The 19,302-nt window shown below is 36.7% G+C and overlaps 1 protein-coding gene across 1 annotated transcript; it reads right to left on the minus strand.

The window, feature by feature from the left end:
• Positions 1–970: 970 nt before the first annotated feature.
• LOC132179581 (putative DEAD-box ATP-dependent RNA helicase 29) lies at positions 971–15,661 on the minus strand. Its single transcript, XM_059592323.1, has 11 exons — positions 15,219–15,661; positions 13,781–14,942; positions 13,590–13,647; positions 11,097–11,201; positions 7,666–7,711; positions 6,163–6,236; positions 5,926–5,978; positions 5,446–5,527; positions 5,302–5,358; positions 3,301–3,439; positions 971–1,378 (listed from the first exon to the last, which is right to left on the minus strand). The coding sequence occupies exons 1-11, from the start codon at positions 15,592–15,594 to the stop codon at positions 1,158–1,160; spliced, it is 2,373 nt and encodes a 790-aa protein (XP_059448306.1). The 5' UTR covers positions 15,595–15,661; the 3' UTR covers positions 971–1,157.
• Between the last annotated feature and the right edge of the window lie 3,641 nt (positions 15,662–19,302).

Genomic DNA, 19,302 nt, shown 5'->3' on the forward strand with positions numbered 1-19,302 from the left:
TTTTCCCTAAAATATAAGAATAATGAGTGGTTTATATAGCATAGTTGAGCCATAATTCATAAGCTTAAGCTTTTGAGTTGAGTGATATCTCAACATGCTATATTATGGGCTCACTCAAAGACTTCTCTGAGTGTTGCTCCCCTCAACAAACAAGAATTTCATACTAGATATATCAGTATGCATATGTTTTTGAATTGAGATACAGAACGTGTGCATACTGTCACAGCTAGATGCATATGATGTTTTGTTATAATTTCTCGCTTAAATATGTCTATATGCTTGTGTTTCACTTGAGGTAGTAGAATGCATGTGTACGTGTGGTTGGATTATATGATGTACATTTATGATGAGTTAGATGAGTTCGTATACGTTAATAAGCAAAAGATTGAATCGTGCACATATACTCAGCTAAAATATTGTGTTTAAATGGTTTCAAACGTACAACGTTTACTTCATCATCAACTATGAAATGCTTTTATATGTAATGTTATTGTAAACTCAAAGTAGAAAACGGAAAGTCGGTTCATTATAAAAGTCAGTTAAGTATATGGTTAGTAATTTATATACTTACTGACCCTGGACTCATATCCGTCTATATTATTGTGGTAACCACACAATCACATAGATCTTATAGTTGCAAGTGATAAGAGTATTGATGAGGATCCAGTGGCCTCATACTCAAGCCAATTAAGGTTGTGGGATGCAACATGCTTTTGTATTAGACTAGCATGTGTTGGTCTTGACTTGTGCTCATCATTTTTGTGATAAATAGTATGGCATGCATCTTTTGGGACACTTTTATATAACCATTATTTTATTATATAATTATCACAATATAATCCCCAAAGAGTAGCACAATCGGCTGTGAACCACGCCTCATGAAACAGAGGTCACTAATTCAAATCCTCACTCCCCTTTCCCTTGTGTGGACATGTCAAAATAATAATAATAATTATCACAATATAAAACGTTAAAGAAATATAACATGCATTTTTTTTTTCTTTCTAATTCTACTAAAAGCATAGTTGGTTGTTGACTTGTGCAACAAAATACATAGCCACAAAATACATAGTCAAAAAATTTCTGGGCCCCTTTCCTGGCTCTGCTATAAAAATCTTGGACACAACAAAACAAAATCATGTTTGGAGGACTCAACACTACTTTGCCTTTCGGCCCTTTCCTCTTTTTCCTTTTCCGTTAAATTTTTTACCCTTACTAGATTTTCCCTTCAAGTTGGAGATTGTGTTTGCCTTCTTCTGTCTCTCCTTCCGAACTTGTTCCAGATCTTTAATTTCTGAACGGACATGAGCATTAGGCACAGAATGCTGCTGCTTGTTCCCCCTAAACTTTCTATTATTTCCTTGAAACCTACGACCTCCTGAAATAGAAGCAAGTTTACGAAGTTGAGGATCGTATAATAGCCAAATTGAATCATATTTCGACATTAGACAGAGGGGCAACTATTTCGACATTGGACACACAGAGAATGTCATTGTCACGGCATAACCTAAGACATGGCAGTTAGGCAAGCCTTATTAGTTCACAGGGCAGAATGAAAGAACAGGAACATCAATTAATCAATAACTAGATTCAGAAAGGAGGTATACACTACATGCTCCAATTGGTTCTGCGAACCAAAATTGCACTAATATAGAAGTTTTTTTTAAAAAAAACATTTCTATTAAATGCAGAAGATAATATTGCCTGAAAATTCAAAAACAAAAATTTTCCCTGGTGTTATTTTTTATATTCATATCGACATTTAAAAAAAAAAAAAAAAAAAAAAAAACTACATTGTAGTACTAAAACATGATGATTTGAGGATAAAGTTTTGTTTCAAACTGAGTTGAAGGGAAATCTTTCAATCAATCTATTAAACTAACATAAGCTCTCTACAGGAAAACTTTGTTGAGTGGCGCAAAAGAAGGTAATTGGAGATTTAAAGACTCTGACTTCTAAACTTCAAGGCCATGACTAGAGACTGATTTATGATTGAAGTTCAATTAATGTCAGTGAAACAATAAGAAAAAAAAATAACTCAAGTTACTTATCAAAAAAAATAATAAGAAAGGACAGGCAACAAGGGCCAAAATAACTCAAGTTGTACAGACACAAAAACCTACACAACATTTAGTTTAAAATGGCTAAAAATCCTATCAAATGGAATTGCACAAACACTCACCTATGTTAAAGTATTAACTAAATGATTAAATTTTTTTTTTTTTTTAAGATTAAATTTTTAAGACAACTAGCGATTTAACATAGAATGTGAGTTTTCATAATTTATTTCTCATGTTAGTTAAATATTTTATGTATCGGCCCTCACTTGTTGGGAAAAAGATTAAATATATGTGAGTCTTAAATATCATGATCAATATTTGAAACATTACTTTATGTCCTACTTATTAGATGCAATCGAAACCCATCAAGAAAGAAAGCTATTTATAACATCAATAAATTCAAATAACTATCTTATGATAATTACTCAAAATCCCCATTAACAACCACCACTGGACATTTATCAGGAAGCAATTCAATGCATCAAATAACCATCTTATGATAACTACTTAAAATCCCCATTCCAATAGAACCAAACGGTTGGCTCGAGTGGTAAGTCATTCGGCCTTAGTGCCTAATGAAGCTTCAGGTTTAAGGTTTGAGCCCCCTTGAGTGAAAATAATTCATTGGAGCCACGCCCCTAGGCAAAAGCCCAAGCTTTACATGACTCGTATGGAATGGGTGCTTTACAGTATCCCAAAGATCTACTCAGGGCGGCGCCCCTGATTTCCCAGTTATCAACAACAACCACCATTGGGAATTTATCAGGAAGCAGCATACTGAACACTTCTTTTCACTCTTGTTGATTGGTCAAACCAAGTCATTTTTATTGCCACTAGATGGTTAAAATTCTACTACTTGCTTCCTTTTGTATATAATGATTAAAAAGCAGACCTTCAAAAAGTAAAGCCAGACAACGTCATCTAGAAGCGAAAAAGGAGGGCCCATGTATTGAAGGTGGGAGGGATGGTCAAGAGAAGTAAACAAATGCATTGACATCACCAAATGGAAACAATGGGAGCCATACAAAGCGACCTTTTTTTCCTTTTTTACGAGAAGTTAAAAAAATATATTAAAAAGGATAAAAAGGCAAGCACAGAAGGTTATGAGCAGACACAATATGAAGCAATTATTAACTACACATTACTGAACATTGGACACAACTCAAAAGAACATTCAATCAAGTTCAAGAGAAACAATGATATAAAGCAAGCAACAGGAGCTTCCAATTCATTGAGTTACCTGGCATGCTTGCGGATTCCTCAGTATTCCCATCACTATTGGTTCCTTTAAGAGATATTCTATTATGCGACCGTTGTTTCCACTTCTCATATATCCCAGTTTTCTTAGCTTGTACTTTTGCACCACTCTCTGTCTTTATCTACGCAACAGGTATAAACAGAAAACATCCATTCTCTCAGGCACAAGAATAAGAAATCTCAATACTTGTTTTGAATATAACAGAATGATTTATTTATAAAACACATGGTACAACGTTAGCACACAGACAAACAAATAGAGGTCCTAAATAACTATGCAATAATAGCATAAATAGATGTTATTTGTTAGAAGGAAAAAATCTTCTTTATGTTGTGGTCAATGGTCATTGCTAAATATATGACATGCAATAATTAAAACAAATTTGAATTCCAAATATGCAAACAGGTAAAATAAAAGATTGGGTGTAAAAAGCAGTGGAAGAGAAATCAAAGTACATGACTCAATAATATAGCCTTAAAGTTAACCCGCACAGGGTCAGTTATATGCTAAAATCACAAATTCTGTGTCTACCAAAGTTCTATTAAGACATGACAAAAACATTCTACCACCAATGGGGCATCTACCATTATTGGGGCAGCCTGTCATTGAATAGCCACACAGTCAACTTCCATTTTCTTGCAGAAAGGGAGTTTCTCAACATGACAATTTTCTCCACCCCACGTTCTGGAAACCCGGTTACTTATCGCTTTCAAGAAGGATGTGACGATTGGCTTACATGGATGCTCTGAATATTATCGCACCACATTACTTTACTATACATGCATTAGAGAGTTAACGAGTCCCTTAGTCCAAGAAGTACAAGGAAAAGCTAGATATACCCAATGGTAACACGTGGCAACAAGTTTTTAGTTTTATACAAGTAAATGAGATATCATTGAAAGCGCAAATGGCGAACCCAAATACACATGATGTATACAAGAACAACACCTAACTAAAAAGAGAAGAAAGTTCAGAAAATCAAGAAAACTAAGCACATTAAGATCTAGAGCAGCTGTCCAGTGGAAACCAGTTTTGAAAAAAAAAAAAAAAAAAAAAAAGAGAGACTTTAGTTCCACCACCGTCCTTTTGCAATCTTTAGAACTTCTATCATTTCTTTCCTTCCAAAGATACCCCAAACGACGGGACGAAGCCATCTTCCACACTGCTGCACCTTTTGGACTGCCACACACCCCTTTCCAACAAGCAAGAGGATCTACAACTCTTTTAGGTATAACCCAAACTAATCCAACACAGCTAAAATAGCATTCTATAAGGCACTGGCAACCTTACAATAAAGTAGAAAACGATCCACTCATCACTCCTCTTACATATACAACACCCGTCAACCACATTGACACGTCGGTTTCTAAGATTATCCATGGGATTATCCATGGGATTATCCATGGTATTATCCATGGTTGGGATCTTCCCTAGGGTGGCTATTTAAGCAAAGAATACTGCTCTCAAAAGGGACCTTACTTCATCAAATACACTTCTAAGGGAAGTGGGTGTTATCATGTACAAGGACATTATAGGAAGATCCAATGGTAAACATCCATCTCTTGAAAGGCACCCTGCAAAGCTTGTTTTCCCCTCCCCAGCTCAATCTAAGAGAGTACAACAAATTAAAGAACGAAACAATGGCATTTTGAGCTGCTCTGATGAAGCTTACATTTCACTTATGGAAATTAATAGATAACTCCAAGTCAGAATGTAAAGTGGGAAGGCATTAAACATAAAATTTATGCCTAAGGTATGTTAACCATTTAATGTTGGGGCATAGCAAAAAAATGGAGACATTTTCTGTGCAATACCACCAGCAAGTTTAATACTATTGACTGAAAACAAAACGAGCGCTATCATATGGACAAAAATCAGATAACGAATTTCCACTAAATGCCATATATGTCAAAAGCAAATATAGCTATTTTGATTATTGAGTTTAAAAAGGACAATAGATCAAAAAAAGAAGAAAAAGAAAACCTTTCCACTAGCTGTGACACGATCGCCATTGTTTAGCTTGACATACTTTTTACCCCTCTGCCATCAAAAACCAAAAATATTTATATGGTTAAGAAAAATAATTTATATAACAATAGCTAATCAACGTTTAATGCATTAAAGTACCTTGTCCCAATGATAGTGAGATTTTTGTTTCTGCATGCTCGCACCATCATCTCCAACTAGATCCAGGACAGCAGTTTCCAACCTAAATTTAAGAATAATGTCAATAGCGCCCCAACCTATAAGAAAATACACGACTTTGTGTACCTAATCTCACATAATCTAATAGATAATCATGCCACATTATTTCAAACTTATACGTGAAGTTTTAAAGCTCGATATTGCCCAGACGTATAGGGGAGGAAAGAGACATGCATGCAGAATTGAAGTCAGAAAACACAGTACTTTGTATATCTAATCTCATATAATCTAATAGATAATCATGCCATAGATAAAAATAGGTTCTGCATGTATGTATGTTAATAATTCTTTAATCTGGTCATATTCAGTTTCCAATTTTCAATAATTCTTTGATTTACTCAGGATTTATCACAAGGATAGATAGAATTGGCATCCAAAATTAGCCCAGATTATGAGATTTACCTATTTGATCCAAAGTCTTGGTTAGCTCCTACTGCGAGTCCTGCTTCCATATGCTGAGAATGATAGCAGGAGGAAAATCTAATGGTCAGCCAGCTTCTCAATGTTTAAAGCAAATTCATGGCTTACAATATAACCCACTATCGGCTAATATAACACAATTGTAACTAGCAATCAAAATGAGCAATATTAGGAGTTACTAAACAACTAACATTAGAAGATATAAATTATATAACGTACATGATTTGTTTGTACCGAACTTATATAGTACTCCTCATCTTTGAAGACCTTTGCCTTTCTTTTAGGCCCGCGAGCTTATAACATCAAACAAAATAAATCAAAATATTAATCATCAAAAAAGAAAAAGCAAACAACGCTTACTCAAAGATCTGTCCATCCTATAAGCATGTTAAAGAAAAACAATACAATGAAAGTGTGTTTTTTTTTGTTGGTGGTGGTTGCTATTCTTTCTTCCTATTCTCCCATTTCATATCTTGCTCTATAAATAAAAATTATGACAGAATGAACTGCGCAAAGCTGAATGATAGGTGGGGAAAAAAGAAATTGTCATTCATTTTTTAGATGAAAGACAACCAAAACTTTATACGCAATTGATTCCAGATTCCAAAAACTTGATACCTAAAAGTGCAGATATTTAAATAATATTTCTTATGAGTGGATTTGTATCCTTAATTCCTAAAGGTTCTGATCTCCCACAGAACATTATGAACTAAAAAACCTTAATAAAGCAAGTCAGAAAGCAGGCAGTAAACTCATGACAGTTGCATAACACTTGAACCGAATAAGGGGATAACTGGGCCTGCGTTTCACCTGTGACCAAAGTTTTTTCCAGGATATTATTTACAAATTGTTATTTACGCTGAGTCATAATAAGTTCAACAATCAGAAAACAAAATTTTCAAAGATGGGTTAACCACCAGAACAAATACTGCACTTTGGTGCAAAAACGTTGTTTCCCAGTTCTGTATGTTGTTATCATAAAGACTATCATGAGCAGTAGCACCTCCTCCATGTTAGAAAAATTCAACGTGCAACTGACTTATATGAAAGAATTCAATGCCAGCTCCCACACAGAAAACAAAGTTGGTAAGACCAAAGATTCGGCAACCGACTTATCATGTCTCACGCTAGAGAAGACTCCTTCCAAAGCAATTTCCAATGTTTTTAAACTTCTATAGGAGTGGTCAACTACTTCATTCAGACTCTGAAGCCAAAAACACTTACACAAAAACTGATTTATTCACGCTAAATCTCCATCAGGACCTTCACTACAGTATCATCACAGCTTCTGGGTGGTTATGCAAAGACTTGTAAGGGAGAAAACTCTCCATGAGGACTGAGTCCCATGAAACTTTGCCTTAGCAAATTCTGCCAGATTTATAATGCCTGTGATTTAGACCAAATTGAAAGCATCCTAGTTCCTATAGCTACATTCAGGGTTCCAAGAAGTGGAATCAATTTTTTTGTGGCAGAAGAACTAACCCAAGAAACTTATAAGGATCTTCTATGGCAGAAAACATCATTTGTGATTTAGACAAAGAAAAGAATAAAAGAGTGAAAGATGGTTTGTGATTTAGATAAATATAAAATTAAGCAAATGAAGACATTATACACATATACTTGCATGCATACATGGGTGTGTATGTAGATAGATAGACGGTTAGGTAGATAAAAGGAGTACAAAATGAAATCAGAATAAACGATTACTGGACAAGGACAAACCTTTTTTCTCCTTCTCATTGGAAGACTCAATCTCAGGACTGATTTCCTGCAAGTACCAAAAGACATAAATCAGAAACACCAGAAGCTACCATATAATTACTGATGGGAAACGTTATCAGATTATCCCATCATGTTTTTTTATTAATCAGCCTCTTATCGACCAGTTTGAGTGGGCTTTCACCAATGTCTATGGACCTAATTCAGATGTTGACCGTTGGTCACTATGGGGGGAGCTGGTAGGTTTGATTACTTGGTGCATTGGGGGTGATTTTGTCACCGGCTTCCCGAGTGAGCGATTGGGAGTCCAGTTCCTCTCCTGGTATGGAAGAGTTCTCATACTTTATTTTTGAGGAAGGTCTCATAGATATCCCTCTCCAGGGTGGAAGCTTCTCTTGGTCTAAAAACTGGGACTCCCCTAAGTGGTCTAGAATTGACAGGTTTCTCATTTCTCCATAGTGGAAGGCTCACTTTCCGAATGTTGTTCAAAGTAGGTTGCCCATACTTCCTTTAGGCCATTTCCTATCCTTCTTGTCTTCTCGATCACAGTGAATTACAGAGGGGGAAGAAGTTGCTTTAAATTTGAAAACGTGGTCGAAAACATTATTGAGAATGTGAGGCACTGGTGGAACTCATACTGCTTTCAAGGGTGCCATAGTTTTGTTTTGGCTCTTATCAAAAAAAAAAAAAAGTTTTGTTTTGGCACAGAAGTTAAATGCTCTTAAAGTTGTCTTAAAAATAGGGGAATGAACTGGAGTTTGGTAATGTAGAAAAGAAGAAAAAAAAAAGGTGCTTCTTAATGAACTAAAAGGTCTAGAAGTGGTTGAAAAGCATTCTTTCAAGGGAGGCGAAATTGAGGAAGGATGTGGCTACGGTGGAGTTGGAGAATACTACTCTTTTGGAGGAGGTGTGTTAGAGGCAAAAGTTGAGAGCGTCATGGTTGAGAAAGGGGGATAAAAATACTAAGCTCTTCCACCGGGGTACTAATTCTAATAGAGATGTAACACAGTAGAGAAGTTGGTTATCAACGATGACATCTCCTTTAATCTGGTTGATATTAAGGATCATATAATTATTTTTCCTCTCAGTTCTACTCCGAGAATGAGCATTGGCGTCCGAATTTGGATGTTCTCCAGTTTCAATCTATTAGTGAGGAGGCAGTTTAGGTGGAGCAAGCTTTCGAGGAAATGGAGGTTTTCGAGGTGCTGAAAGACAAGAATGGGGTTAAGGCTCTAGGTCCTGATGGTTTTCCTATGGATTTCTTCCAATCTTGTTGGCATTTTGTCAAAATAGATGTCATGAAAGTCTTTCTTGAGTTCCATCAGCAAGGTAAGTTTAAGAAAAGTTTGAACACTACTTTCATCACTCCTATTCCTAAGAAAGTGGGGTTGTTGAGGTCAAAGACTTTCATCTTATTAGCCTGGTAAGTAGCATGTACAAAATCAGTGCGAAGGTCTTAGCGAATGGATTGAAAACAATATAGAGAATATTATTTCACAAACTCAAAATACTTTTTATCAGAGGTCATCAGGTCCTCAACTCGGTTCTCATTGCTAATGAAGGCCTAAATAGCAGTCTCAAATCAAGTGAGTCAGGATTTTTTTGTAAATTGCACTTGGAGAAGGCTTATGGTCATGTTAGCTGGGACATTTTGCTTTACTTGTTAAGGAGATGTGGCTTTGGGGAGAAATGGTGAAGTAGATTGCACACTGCATATCCACAGTTCGGTTCTTTATTCTAATTAACAGTACACTTAGTGGTTTCTTCAATAGTTCTCCAATCCCCCCCCCCCCCCTTTTTGTGATTGTTATGAAAGATTTGAGTCATATGATGTCAACTACTGTGAATGGGGGTTTATCTCTAGCTTTTCGATGGGGGCTAAAAGTGATGATTTTGTATCTATATCCCATCTCCATTTTGCTGATGAAACTCTTATTTTCTATGAGACTCTTATGAATTATTTTTAAAACCAGAGGTGTCATTTGTTTTTAAGCTAATTCAAAGTTGAAGATTAAATTGGCTAAATCAAATTGGTTCCTTTGCGTAATGTGCCAAATGTGAGTGGGATGGCTCATATTCGGGGTTGTAAGGTCTTGTCTTTACCTATGAAATATTTGGGCCTCCCGTCAGATGCTCCGTTCAAGGCTAAATTTATTTGCGAGATTGTCATTAAGAAAATGGAGAGAGGATTAGTTGCATGGAAAAGACTTTACTTGTCTAAGGGTTGTCGAGTACCGTTGACTAAGAGAATGCTTTCAAACCTTCCTACCTATTTCCTCTCCCTCTTCCCTACCCTAGTTGGTGGTGTTAATCAGTTAGAAAAATTGCAGAGTGATTTTTTGTGGGGTGGTTTGGATAATGAGCCTAAACTCCATCTCATTAATTGGAAGAAGGTTTGTACTCCTATTCAACTTGGAGGGTTGAGGATCAGGAGTTAGATTACTTTCAATCACACTCTTTTGGGAAAGTGGTCATGGAGGTTTGTTATGGAGAGAGGCCTTTTGGCATCAGATAATGGATAAAAAGTATGGGAATTTGGTAGGTAGAAGAGTGAGTCTTTGGAAATACATTAGGAGGTCTAGTTTTGCTAGTGTTAAGATGGTTGATGGCTCTAGTACCAAGTGTTGGCATGACGTGTGGTGTGGAGATCACCCTTTGAAGGAATATTTCAGGAGTTAATTTGCTTTGTAAGGAATAGGGATGCTCTGGTGGCTGACCTAAGGATTATTAGCAATGATGCGGTTCATTGGGATGCTAACTTCATCGGGTTGGTGAATGATTGGGAAGTAGGCTTTGTCTCCTCTTTCTTCAATGTTTTGTATTCCATTAGGGTGGGCCAGGGAGATGATTATATATTATGTTGGACGCCCTCAAAAAGATCTTTTGATACAAGGTCCATCTTCCCAACGTTGACTCCTTCCCCTGAAAAAAAGCATATGGAGGTTTAAGGCTCATTTGAGGTTGGCTTGGTTCACATGGACAGCAACCTTGGGAAAATTCTCACTTTGGATAATCTCTACAAGTGTCACACCACAACGAAATATTGGTGTTGTATGTGTAATTGATAATTGATAAAATCAACTTGATCCATGCATTATTGGTACAATACCTATGATCCTGTGTCCTCCATATCCTTAGGCCTTATTTAGTCAAAAATGAGTAAAACATTTAATTTTTCATGGATGCATCTGTATCCTAAGGCACTCAACCATATCAACATCTCTCTCTCTCCACACCCTTTCATGTGAGCGACTAAGAGTCACGGCAAGTAAAAGCAAATACTATGCACACACAAGAAACACATGTTGGCATCAAGGATAGTGGTCTACAAAGAAATATATCATATAGGTTAATCGATCAAATGGCAAAGCCACATCCCAATTTGTATCTTGAAGAGACTTCAAAAGCATAATATATTTTGTTAACAGATTTACCTTCTCCACATGATTGTTAGATCGTTGCTGATGTACTAAATTAATAATCTCTTCATGAATAGCTCTTTTTTTCTTCATTACATCAACCCATTGACTAGAAGGACCCTGCAATCACGTCATAACCTCAAAATATTAAAAGGGATTTTGTGTAGAGTATTTATACTAGAAAAGATATGTGGAAGGTGCACACATTAGATAGAAGAAACGACTAGATCATAACAAAATAATAACCTCCAAATCTTGAATTTGCATCAAGCTTTATATTCTATTTAAAACACCCCACCCCAACCCCAAAAGAGTGGGTAAAAGCTATAACATTTTTTCTTTACTATTTCAAGGAGACAACATAGCTATTTGGGAATAAAGGGTTTAGTCAAACAAGAGAATGACGGACAATCAAACACTTCATAGGCTGGAAAGAGTGACAATGTCAATCAAGCTTCATGAATATTACAGATTTTTAGTAAATATCATTCCATTGTTAACTTGGTGAAGCATTTTATCTCAGAATAGAATTTCAGGCAAGCTGGGCAAATCAACAGAGATTCAGTGTCAGATGAGAACAAGGTTCGGCTAAAAAGAGTAGAGCAAAGAAGCAAAGGGGGAAAAAGGTTCTTAGAATAAGCTTACTTCTACTTTTGAACCTTTAAGCCTACACAACTTGTTCATTCTAAATTTCCCTATAAAGCATCCCTTTTTTTTTAAGTCCAAGCAATACATAAAACACCTCTGTTTGTTTACAGTCCATGAAAGAAATTAATAAGGGAAAAGAAGAGAAAGGAAAAGAGTTAAAATCACATTGTTTCTGTTATTTGGCAATGTTGGAGTAGGTAGATAGAAAATAATTTTTTTGGAATCTTTTGTTCTTGCTACCAAATTTCTCTCCAACTCTCTCCTATTTTCAAGGAAAAATTTTGGTGGGTTGACAGCTAAATTTCTGAATTATTTTTGTCCCTCTTTCTTCTCTTTCCCTTTTGGTTTATTGGCCAATCAAGGGAAAAGAAGATAAATTTATGGTGAACCCAAGTCAGTATACAAATTTAAGAGGCTAGGCAAGATATATATTTTCTGCACATTTATGCAGTCATATTGTGTCAACATCAAGTTAAAATGATACATTTTAACTTGATGTTGACACATAGGACTAGGGGTGGCCCAAACCTGCCCAACCCGACCCACCCGCCCCACAGAGACCGGTTTTTAGTGTAAAATTTGCAGATCCAGGTTGGGGTTTTAACTATCTATGTGGAGCAGAGCGGGTTGCGGGTAAGAGATTTTAAAATTACCGGGTACCCGCTCCACCCCGCCCCACCCTGCAAACCCAAAAAAAAACCCTAAGACCCTCTATCTCTTTCTTTCCTCATGCAGTCGCAGCTTCTAGAGAGGATTTGAGAAAAAGTGGAGAGAAGAGAAGAAGAGGTAGAGAAGAGAGGGGAAGCCGAGAGGAAGAGAGAGACGCAGGGAGAAAGAAGAAGAAGAAAAAAGAAAAGGGAGAGAAGAGTGTAAAGAAATGTGAATTCTGCTTCCAGGTAATTGTGTAACCCATTAACTCTTCTTCCTCTCTTAGCTTGCCATGTACCCCTCTCTAGAATGCTCCACAATACACACAAGCCACTCTTCCTTCAGCACCAGCTGTAAGCCATTCACCCCATTTTCCCTCTCTCTTAGCTTGCCACGTAACCCCACTCTAGAACAATCCTTAACTACACACGCACAAGCCTTCTTCCTTCAATTTCTTTCTTCTTCCTTACTGAGAAACCTTAGCCGTTTCTCCTCCCTTCTCAGATATGACCGTTAGGTCATCTCTGAGATACATGACAAAGAGACGCAGGAGAGAAAGAGAGGGAAAGAAGAAGAAAGAGAACAAAATGGAGAGGAGAGGGGGAGCCAAGAGGAAGAGAGAGACGCAGGAAGAAAGGAAAGGGAAGAAGAAGAAGAATTACCCACCCGACCCGCACAATCCGACAAAAACCGAATTACCCGCCCCACCCACAAATCCTGAGACCCGGCAGGTATTGTCCATTGTAGCCGGGTCTCGAGAATCAATTCCAATACCCGATGGGTGCGGGTCGGGTCCAGGAAATGCCCAAAAACCAACCCGCCCCAACCCGTGCCCACCCTTACATATGACTGCATAAAGGTGACCGAGTGACTAAATAACAATTTTTGATAAGTAACGCATTTCATTAAAAGCGTGGAGGGGGCAACCCTAGTATGCAGGAACTAAATAACAATGAATATAAGGCATGCTTAAAGATAACAAAAATGCTACAGTGCCACCAAGTGAATTCCAGCTTTTACCACACAAGAATATTCAACATATACATAACATCAACAAAATCAAAGAGGCTAGATTTTGATCATCAATAGAAAGGAAACTATAATTTAAGCTTAGAGCATTATGAAGCAAGAAAGTTTTCTAAAGGAGATGAGGATCACAAACTAATGAATTAAATGAAATTACTCTGCAAAATTATAATAGCGCAGAGTTACCTGCAGATGCTTTGATTTAGCAGCTTCTCCTTCAGCTTCAAGAATGGTCTGCTTGGGTCTAGCATAAATGAGTCATTTTAGAGGTTGATCATTTGCAACTTTACAATTTCAAAAAAAAAAAAAAAAAGAAGTATTTTCAAGAAATCCTATGAAAAGTAAAATGAAAGAAAAGAAAACATTCTAGCACTGACCTGAACATTTTCAAGCGCTCAGAAAATGCTAATGCCATTAACTCTCCACCTCCCAGTACACTTCTGAACATTGGGTGAGACCCTTCACGGGGTAAATCCTTTGCTCTTCTAATGGACTCCTTTGAAGGTAAGGGTTTTGTCTTCGAATACAAGCGAAATGCATTTATACAGGTTTTCTGCAAAGAACTCAGCTCAGCAGAAGAATCAATTATTTCCCTAACTCTATCTGAAACAAGATCGATAACAGTCTGGGGGAAACGCCCATAGACAGTTTCTCCATTTGCAATTGCTTGATCAATCTTGGACATGGCTCCATCCATATCCTGCAAAACCTCCTCTTCATTCGGTGCAGCTCTAATAGGCTTTGAGAGAAATAGATGAAGATCTAAAAGGTAAGCCATATCCTCAGATGTCACAAAAGAAAATGCAGTACCAATCCGACCTGCTCTTGCAGCTCGTCCTACTCTATGGACAAAAATTTTAGGTTTTGGGGGAAAGTCCCAATTGATAACATTGTCAAGTAATGGAATGTCAATGCCCCTAGCAGCAACATCCGTCACAATTAGCACCATAGTCCTTCTTGACCTAAACCTTGATACATGAATCTTGCGAGCATCTTGATCCATAGCACCGTAACATACAGAAGGCTCGATTCCCTCTTCTCTAAACAACATATTGAGGAACTCCACATGATGCTTTGTTGAAACAAATATCAACGTCTGTTGATCAGAACTAATTTGCTCCCTTATCAAATACAGCAGTGCCGCATTTTTTTCTTCATGTCTTAAAGTGAAAAAGACAACCTTGAGGTCAGGGCTAATTCTAGTATCCAAATCAAGTCGTACAAGCTGAGGTTCTCGCAGACCTGCCTTGGCAAACTCCGCAAGGGCACTGGGTAAAGTGGCACTGAAAAGCAAGGTCTGACGGTTCTCACTCAGCTGCACTAGAATCTTATGCAACTGCTCAGCAAAACCCATGCCAAAAAGAGAATCCGCTTCGTCAAAAACAACATATTCCACCGTGCGCAATGACATATCATCAACCTCAGACAAATGATGCATGAGCCTACCGGGTGTTGCAATTATAATATCAGGACTATTTGCTAATTCTTCGAATTGACTCTCCATGCTATCACCACCAACTAGTAAACTAATATTAAGATCTGCAATGCAGTGAAACTATTATTGTATCAAGAAAAAGATACTATACTACTGTGATGTAACTTTTTTTAAGAAAAAAAAAAAAAAAGACTTTCACAATCATTTAAGGACCTAGAAGACCCCAAATTACAACATACCAAAACCGAAGAAAACAAAATGAAACACAAACAAAATCCCAACTATTCTCCTAACTCTTTCCCAATAGATTTTTTCTCAGCAACCAAACAAATGGGCAGTTCTCAAAATTCTCAAAAAACAAAAAAAAAAAACTAACTAACCCGTGAAGCGACCGAGGTCCTGGGCGAACTTGAGGGTCTGGAGCGCCAAGTCGCGAGTGGGAGACAGGATAAGAGCTCTGGGGCCGGACTGTGGGGCGTGGCGGCGGAGGCGCTCGAGCATGGGGACGAGGAAGGCGGCGGTCTTTCCGGAGCCGGTGCGTGCCATGGCAACGACGTCGGCGCCGGAGAGAATGAGTGGCATGGTCTTGCGCTGAATCGGGGTGGGGACTCGGTAGCCCTTGCGCTTGACTCCCCTGTACACATCGGGGCTGAGGCCTAAGGACTCGAACCCTCCGGACTTGGCCTTCTTCTTCTGCTTCTCCTTCCGCTTCAGCTCCGCTTTTGAGCTCACGTACAGCTCTTTTTCCACCGCCATTGTCGGTGGTTGAAGCTCTGAAAAACCCTTCCTTGTGCTTAGAAGGATTGGAAACCCTTCCTCCTTGCCCTTGTGGTTCCAAATATTTGTCTAGCCTAAACGGGTATGGGTACTAGACCCATGGGCCCATCCATGTTTGGGTTGCAAGTGGGCCAAACCTAATTTTATTCGGACTTATCCAACCCGATTGGGTTATCTGAATTTACTATTTCAGCCCAAGTGAATTAAGAAAAATTTTGAAAAATTTTGAGAAGCCAACATTTTAAATATTGCATGTACCGTGGGAAAATTAAATGTTCACTAACTAAATTTTTTTATGGATACACCTCGAATTAGGATTCGGATCTCCTCAAATTCTATTTAAATTTTTCAAATTTTACAATTTGCACCATCTCGGGTAAAATAAACATTTGCTTCACATGTGGGTCACGTGATGCATTTTCAATCAAAGTTAACAGAAAATGTTGATGGAGGGAGGAGCAAAGTGAAATCGTATGATAGTTTGAATAAAAATTTGAAGGCTGAATCGGATCAACCTCGACACCGATAGGGATTCATTCATGCACTTAAAAATCAACCAAAAGATGAGAGAAAACACATAAAGTAACACTAATAGAAATATGTCAAATCCGATACATGCATTAAAAATTCAACCCAACAAAAAAAAAATTAAGAAATAGCCAAATAAGCAAAGAGCTCATTGAAAGGCCAAGATTACCAAATTTGCTATTGATTTGAACATAATATTTCATGAGCCAGTGTTTTAAAAAATATTAAAAGTAATTAAAAAATATTTTTTCACTAAAATAAATATAATAGTAATAACCTCGCTTTCACTTTCTTTTACTTGATTTTTGTAGCCTATTTTTGTCCTTATTTTGTAATCTTTTATTTCTTATTGCTTGGCCGTTTGGTTGGTAAAAAAAAGCATCAATGTTTTTCTTGAATGATAATGTGGTCAACCTTACTTCTTTTTCACATTAGAAGTCAAATAGACAAAATCAAAGTCATGATTTGCTTAGATAGAATTTTAGGATACGGATGAATGTTTATCTTAATTAAACTTATTTTGTTTTAACTTTTGTGGGTCAAATGCTCACCGATTTGGTCAACTAGTTATATTTCACTTATAATTGTTCATGATAGCCTCTTGAACACAATACACTAAATGTTTGAATATTAAATTAGGGGTGGCAAAATGGGTACCCATACACGACCCGATTAGACCCGCGGGTACCCGTTACACGATTCGCCTATACCCAGACACGACCCGTTTAGCTAAACGGGTAATCGGGTTTGACACGATTATGACACGAAAATAATCGGGTAACCCGACACGACCCGTTTTACCCGTTTAAAATAACCGGGTATAAATGGGTAGACACGACCCGACACGACCCGATTACCCTAAACTATAATTTTTTTTAAAAAAAAAAAAATTAAAATTCAAAATTGTAATAATAATACTAATACATCAATATAGTCAATGCAAAAAATTGAGTTCTAACTTCTAAGAGATTAAAGGTTTTTAATAAAGGATAAGAAAAAAAAAAAAAATTGGAAAGTGACCGTAATTGACAAATTGTACTCCAAAATAAATTACTAAACTCATAATTTCACCTAAACTTAAAAGTTAAAAGTTAAAACAAGTAAGTTCATTTATTAAAATAGTCCACTTATAATTTAGTCCCACATATAACAAAAGTGTTAAAAAATTAATTTGAACAAAGATACAAATTCTCAGACATTTTTTTTAGCATCCAACCTTGGGCCAAGACTCAATATTTTTGAATTCCATGACCATGAGACTATGAGAGCCATAGAAGACCAAGATCCTTATTTAATTGTGCAAAGACAGAGGAGGTTAAAGGGTCTCCTGGAGTGGGTTTCAGGAAAAAAAGAGATCATAAATGTTTTGGAAGGGTTTAAGGAAGTTGGATAGGATTTTATATGTGGAATTGGAGATTGTTGACTTTTCAACCCAATGTTTTGTGTGAGGGTTCCATCGAATTTTCTTCCCTAGATTGTTGAAGTGAAGAATGGGTTGGTGGTGAATAGTTTCTGTGGATACAAAGATATGCATTGAATCCCATTCTTCGAGAAGGCTGCAGCATCTGGAGTTGAAGTTGGTTGTGACATTATTTGAGTAGCCTTGTCCTCTTAGGGTGACCACTGGCCAGGGAAGTGGAAAAGAGTGTTAGGCTTTAATGACAGGATTCTTTTTCCCCAGTGCATGCTCAAGCAATGGTAGGATTATTGTTTCTGGTGGGTTTTGCTTTCCATGGTGGCCAATCCTTTTGAGGACTGTGGTCTGTGAAATTCACTTCTCATATGCATATAATCCCGCCAGTAACAATTAACATTCGATATCTAGTAATTTTCTACTCATATTTGATACTTTCATACTGCAAATACATTTATCAAAATGTGTAATATAATAGAATAGTTATAATTTAAGTGATTTTCATTTTAGCAACGAAATAAAAAAAAAGCTAACAAAAACAAAATAATAAATACAAAAAGAAACAAAACTCAAAACTACATCAACATTAGATTCATAATTCCTTGCAAAATACAAAATAGGTTCCCACGAGCCAATGTCTATTATGCCACTCCACTTAAGGATCCATGAAGGCATCCATGATCCACCCATATAATCAAAGTCCAAAGATATAAATTATAAAACACTACAAATATAATCAGTTTAAGAAATATTAATAGATTGTGCTCCAGATGAATCTGGAATGTCACAGGAAATTGTCAAAACATTATCTTCTTTGCCATCCAAGTCCAACTTCATTTGTGTGAGTTCTATATCAAAAAATAAGAAGAATTAGTATTATTTTATTATAGTGTAATAAAAAAATAATACACATAAACGAAGAAATTAAATATGGAAATAACTAATATTACCTTCATCTCCATATAACCAATCTTTGGTGCAAACTAATGCCTCAGCAATGTTAGGCTTGAGTGAACTCCTATATTGATCAATCACACGTCCACCAATGCTAAAAGTGGATTCCGAAGCAACAGTAGAAACATGAATACTCAAAACATCACGAGCCATAGCAGCTACTTCAGGATAGCGAAATTGATTTCCTTTCCAAAATGAAAGGATGTCAAATGTATCATCCAAATCCACAGACCTAAGCTCCTCCAAATAAATGTCCAATTGATTCTTTTGAAAATTAATATCATCTCCAACAAATGCTAAATAGTCCTACATGAAAGTATAAAACAAAGAGAATATAAACATAAATAATTGAGTATATATATATATATACTAAGTTACAAAAAAGATAAGAAATTAATGATATTATTCACCTTTTGCCAAGATAGTTTTGCTCTAGGTACTTGGGGGCGCCGAGCAGTTATGGAGCTTGAACTTGAAGTATTAGAAGAAGCACTATACTCCATAAAAAGATTCTTAATTTTCTCACGAACATTCTCAAATTGTATAGAATCCATAACTCCATAGATCTTCGTATAGTAATAATTTACAAGATGAAGCTTATAACGAGGATCTAATATAACTGCTATGGCCAACACTGCACTGAATTCTAACCAATATTTCTCAAATTTAGAGATCATTTGAGTTGCCATTAATCTTCTATGCTCATCTTCACTCACAATGTCTTCCTTCAAAGATAAATAAATCATGGCAACTACGGGAAAATATAGGTTGGCAGTAGGATACTTAGTACC

Source organism: Corylus avellana, chromosome ca1, assembly GCF_901000735.1.
Source record: "Corylus avellana chromosome ca1, CavTom2PMs-1.0".
Lineage (NCBI taxonomy): Eukaryota > Viridiplantae > Streptophyta > Magnoliopsida > Fagales > Betulaceae > Corylus > Corylus avellana.

Bases quoted from the DNA above. Each gene is read 5' to 3' on its own strand.
- LOC132179581 (XM_059592323.1), bottom strand. From the start codon at position 15,594: ATGGCGGTGGAAAAAGAGCTGTACGTGAGCTCAAAAGCGGAGCTGAAG. The intron at 11,202-13,589 runs GTAACTCTGCGC...ACGTGATTGCAG, and splicing joins CTAAATCAAAGCATCTGCAG to GGTCCTTCTAGTCAATGGGT. The intron at 5,359-5,445 runs GTACTTTAATGC...TTTTGATGGCAG, and splicing joins CTCACTATCATTGGGACAAG to AGGGGTAAAAAGTATGTCAA.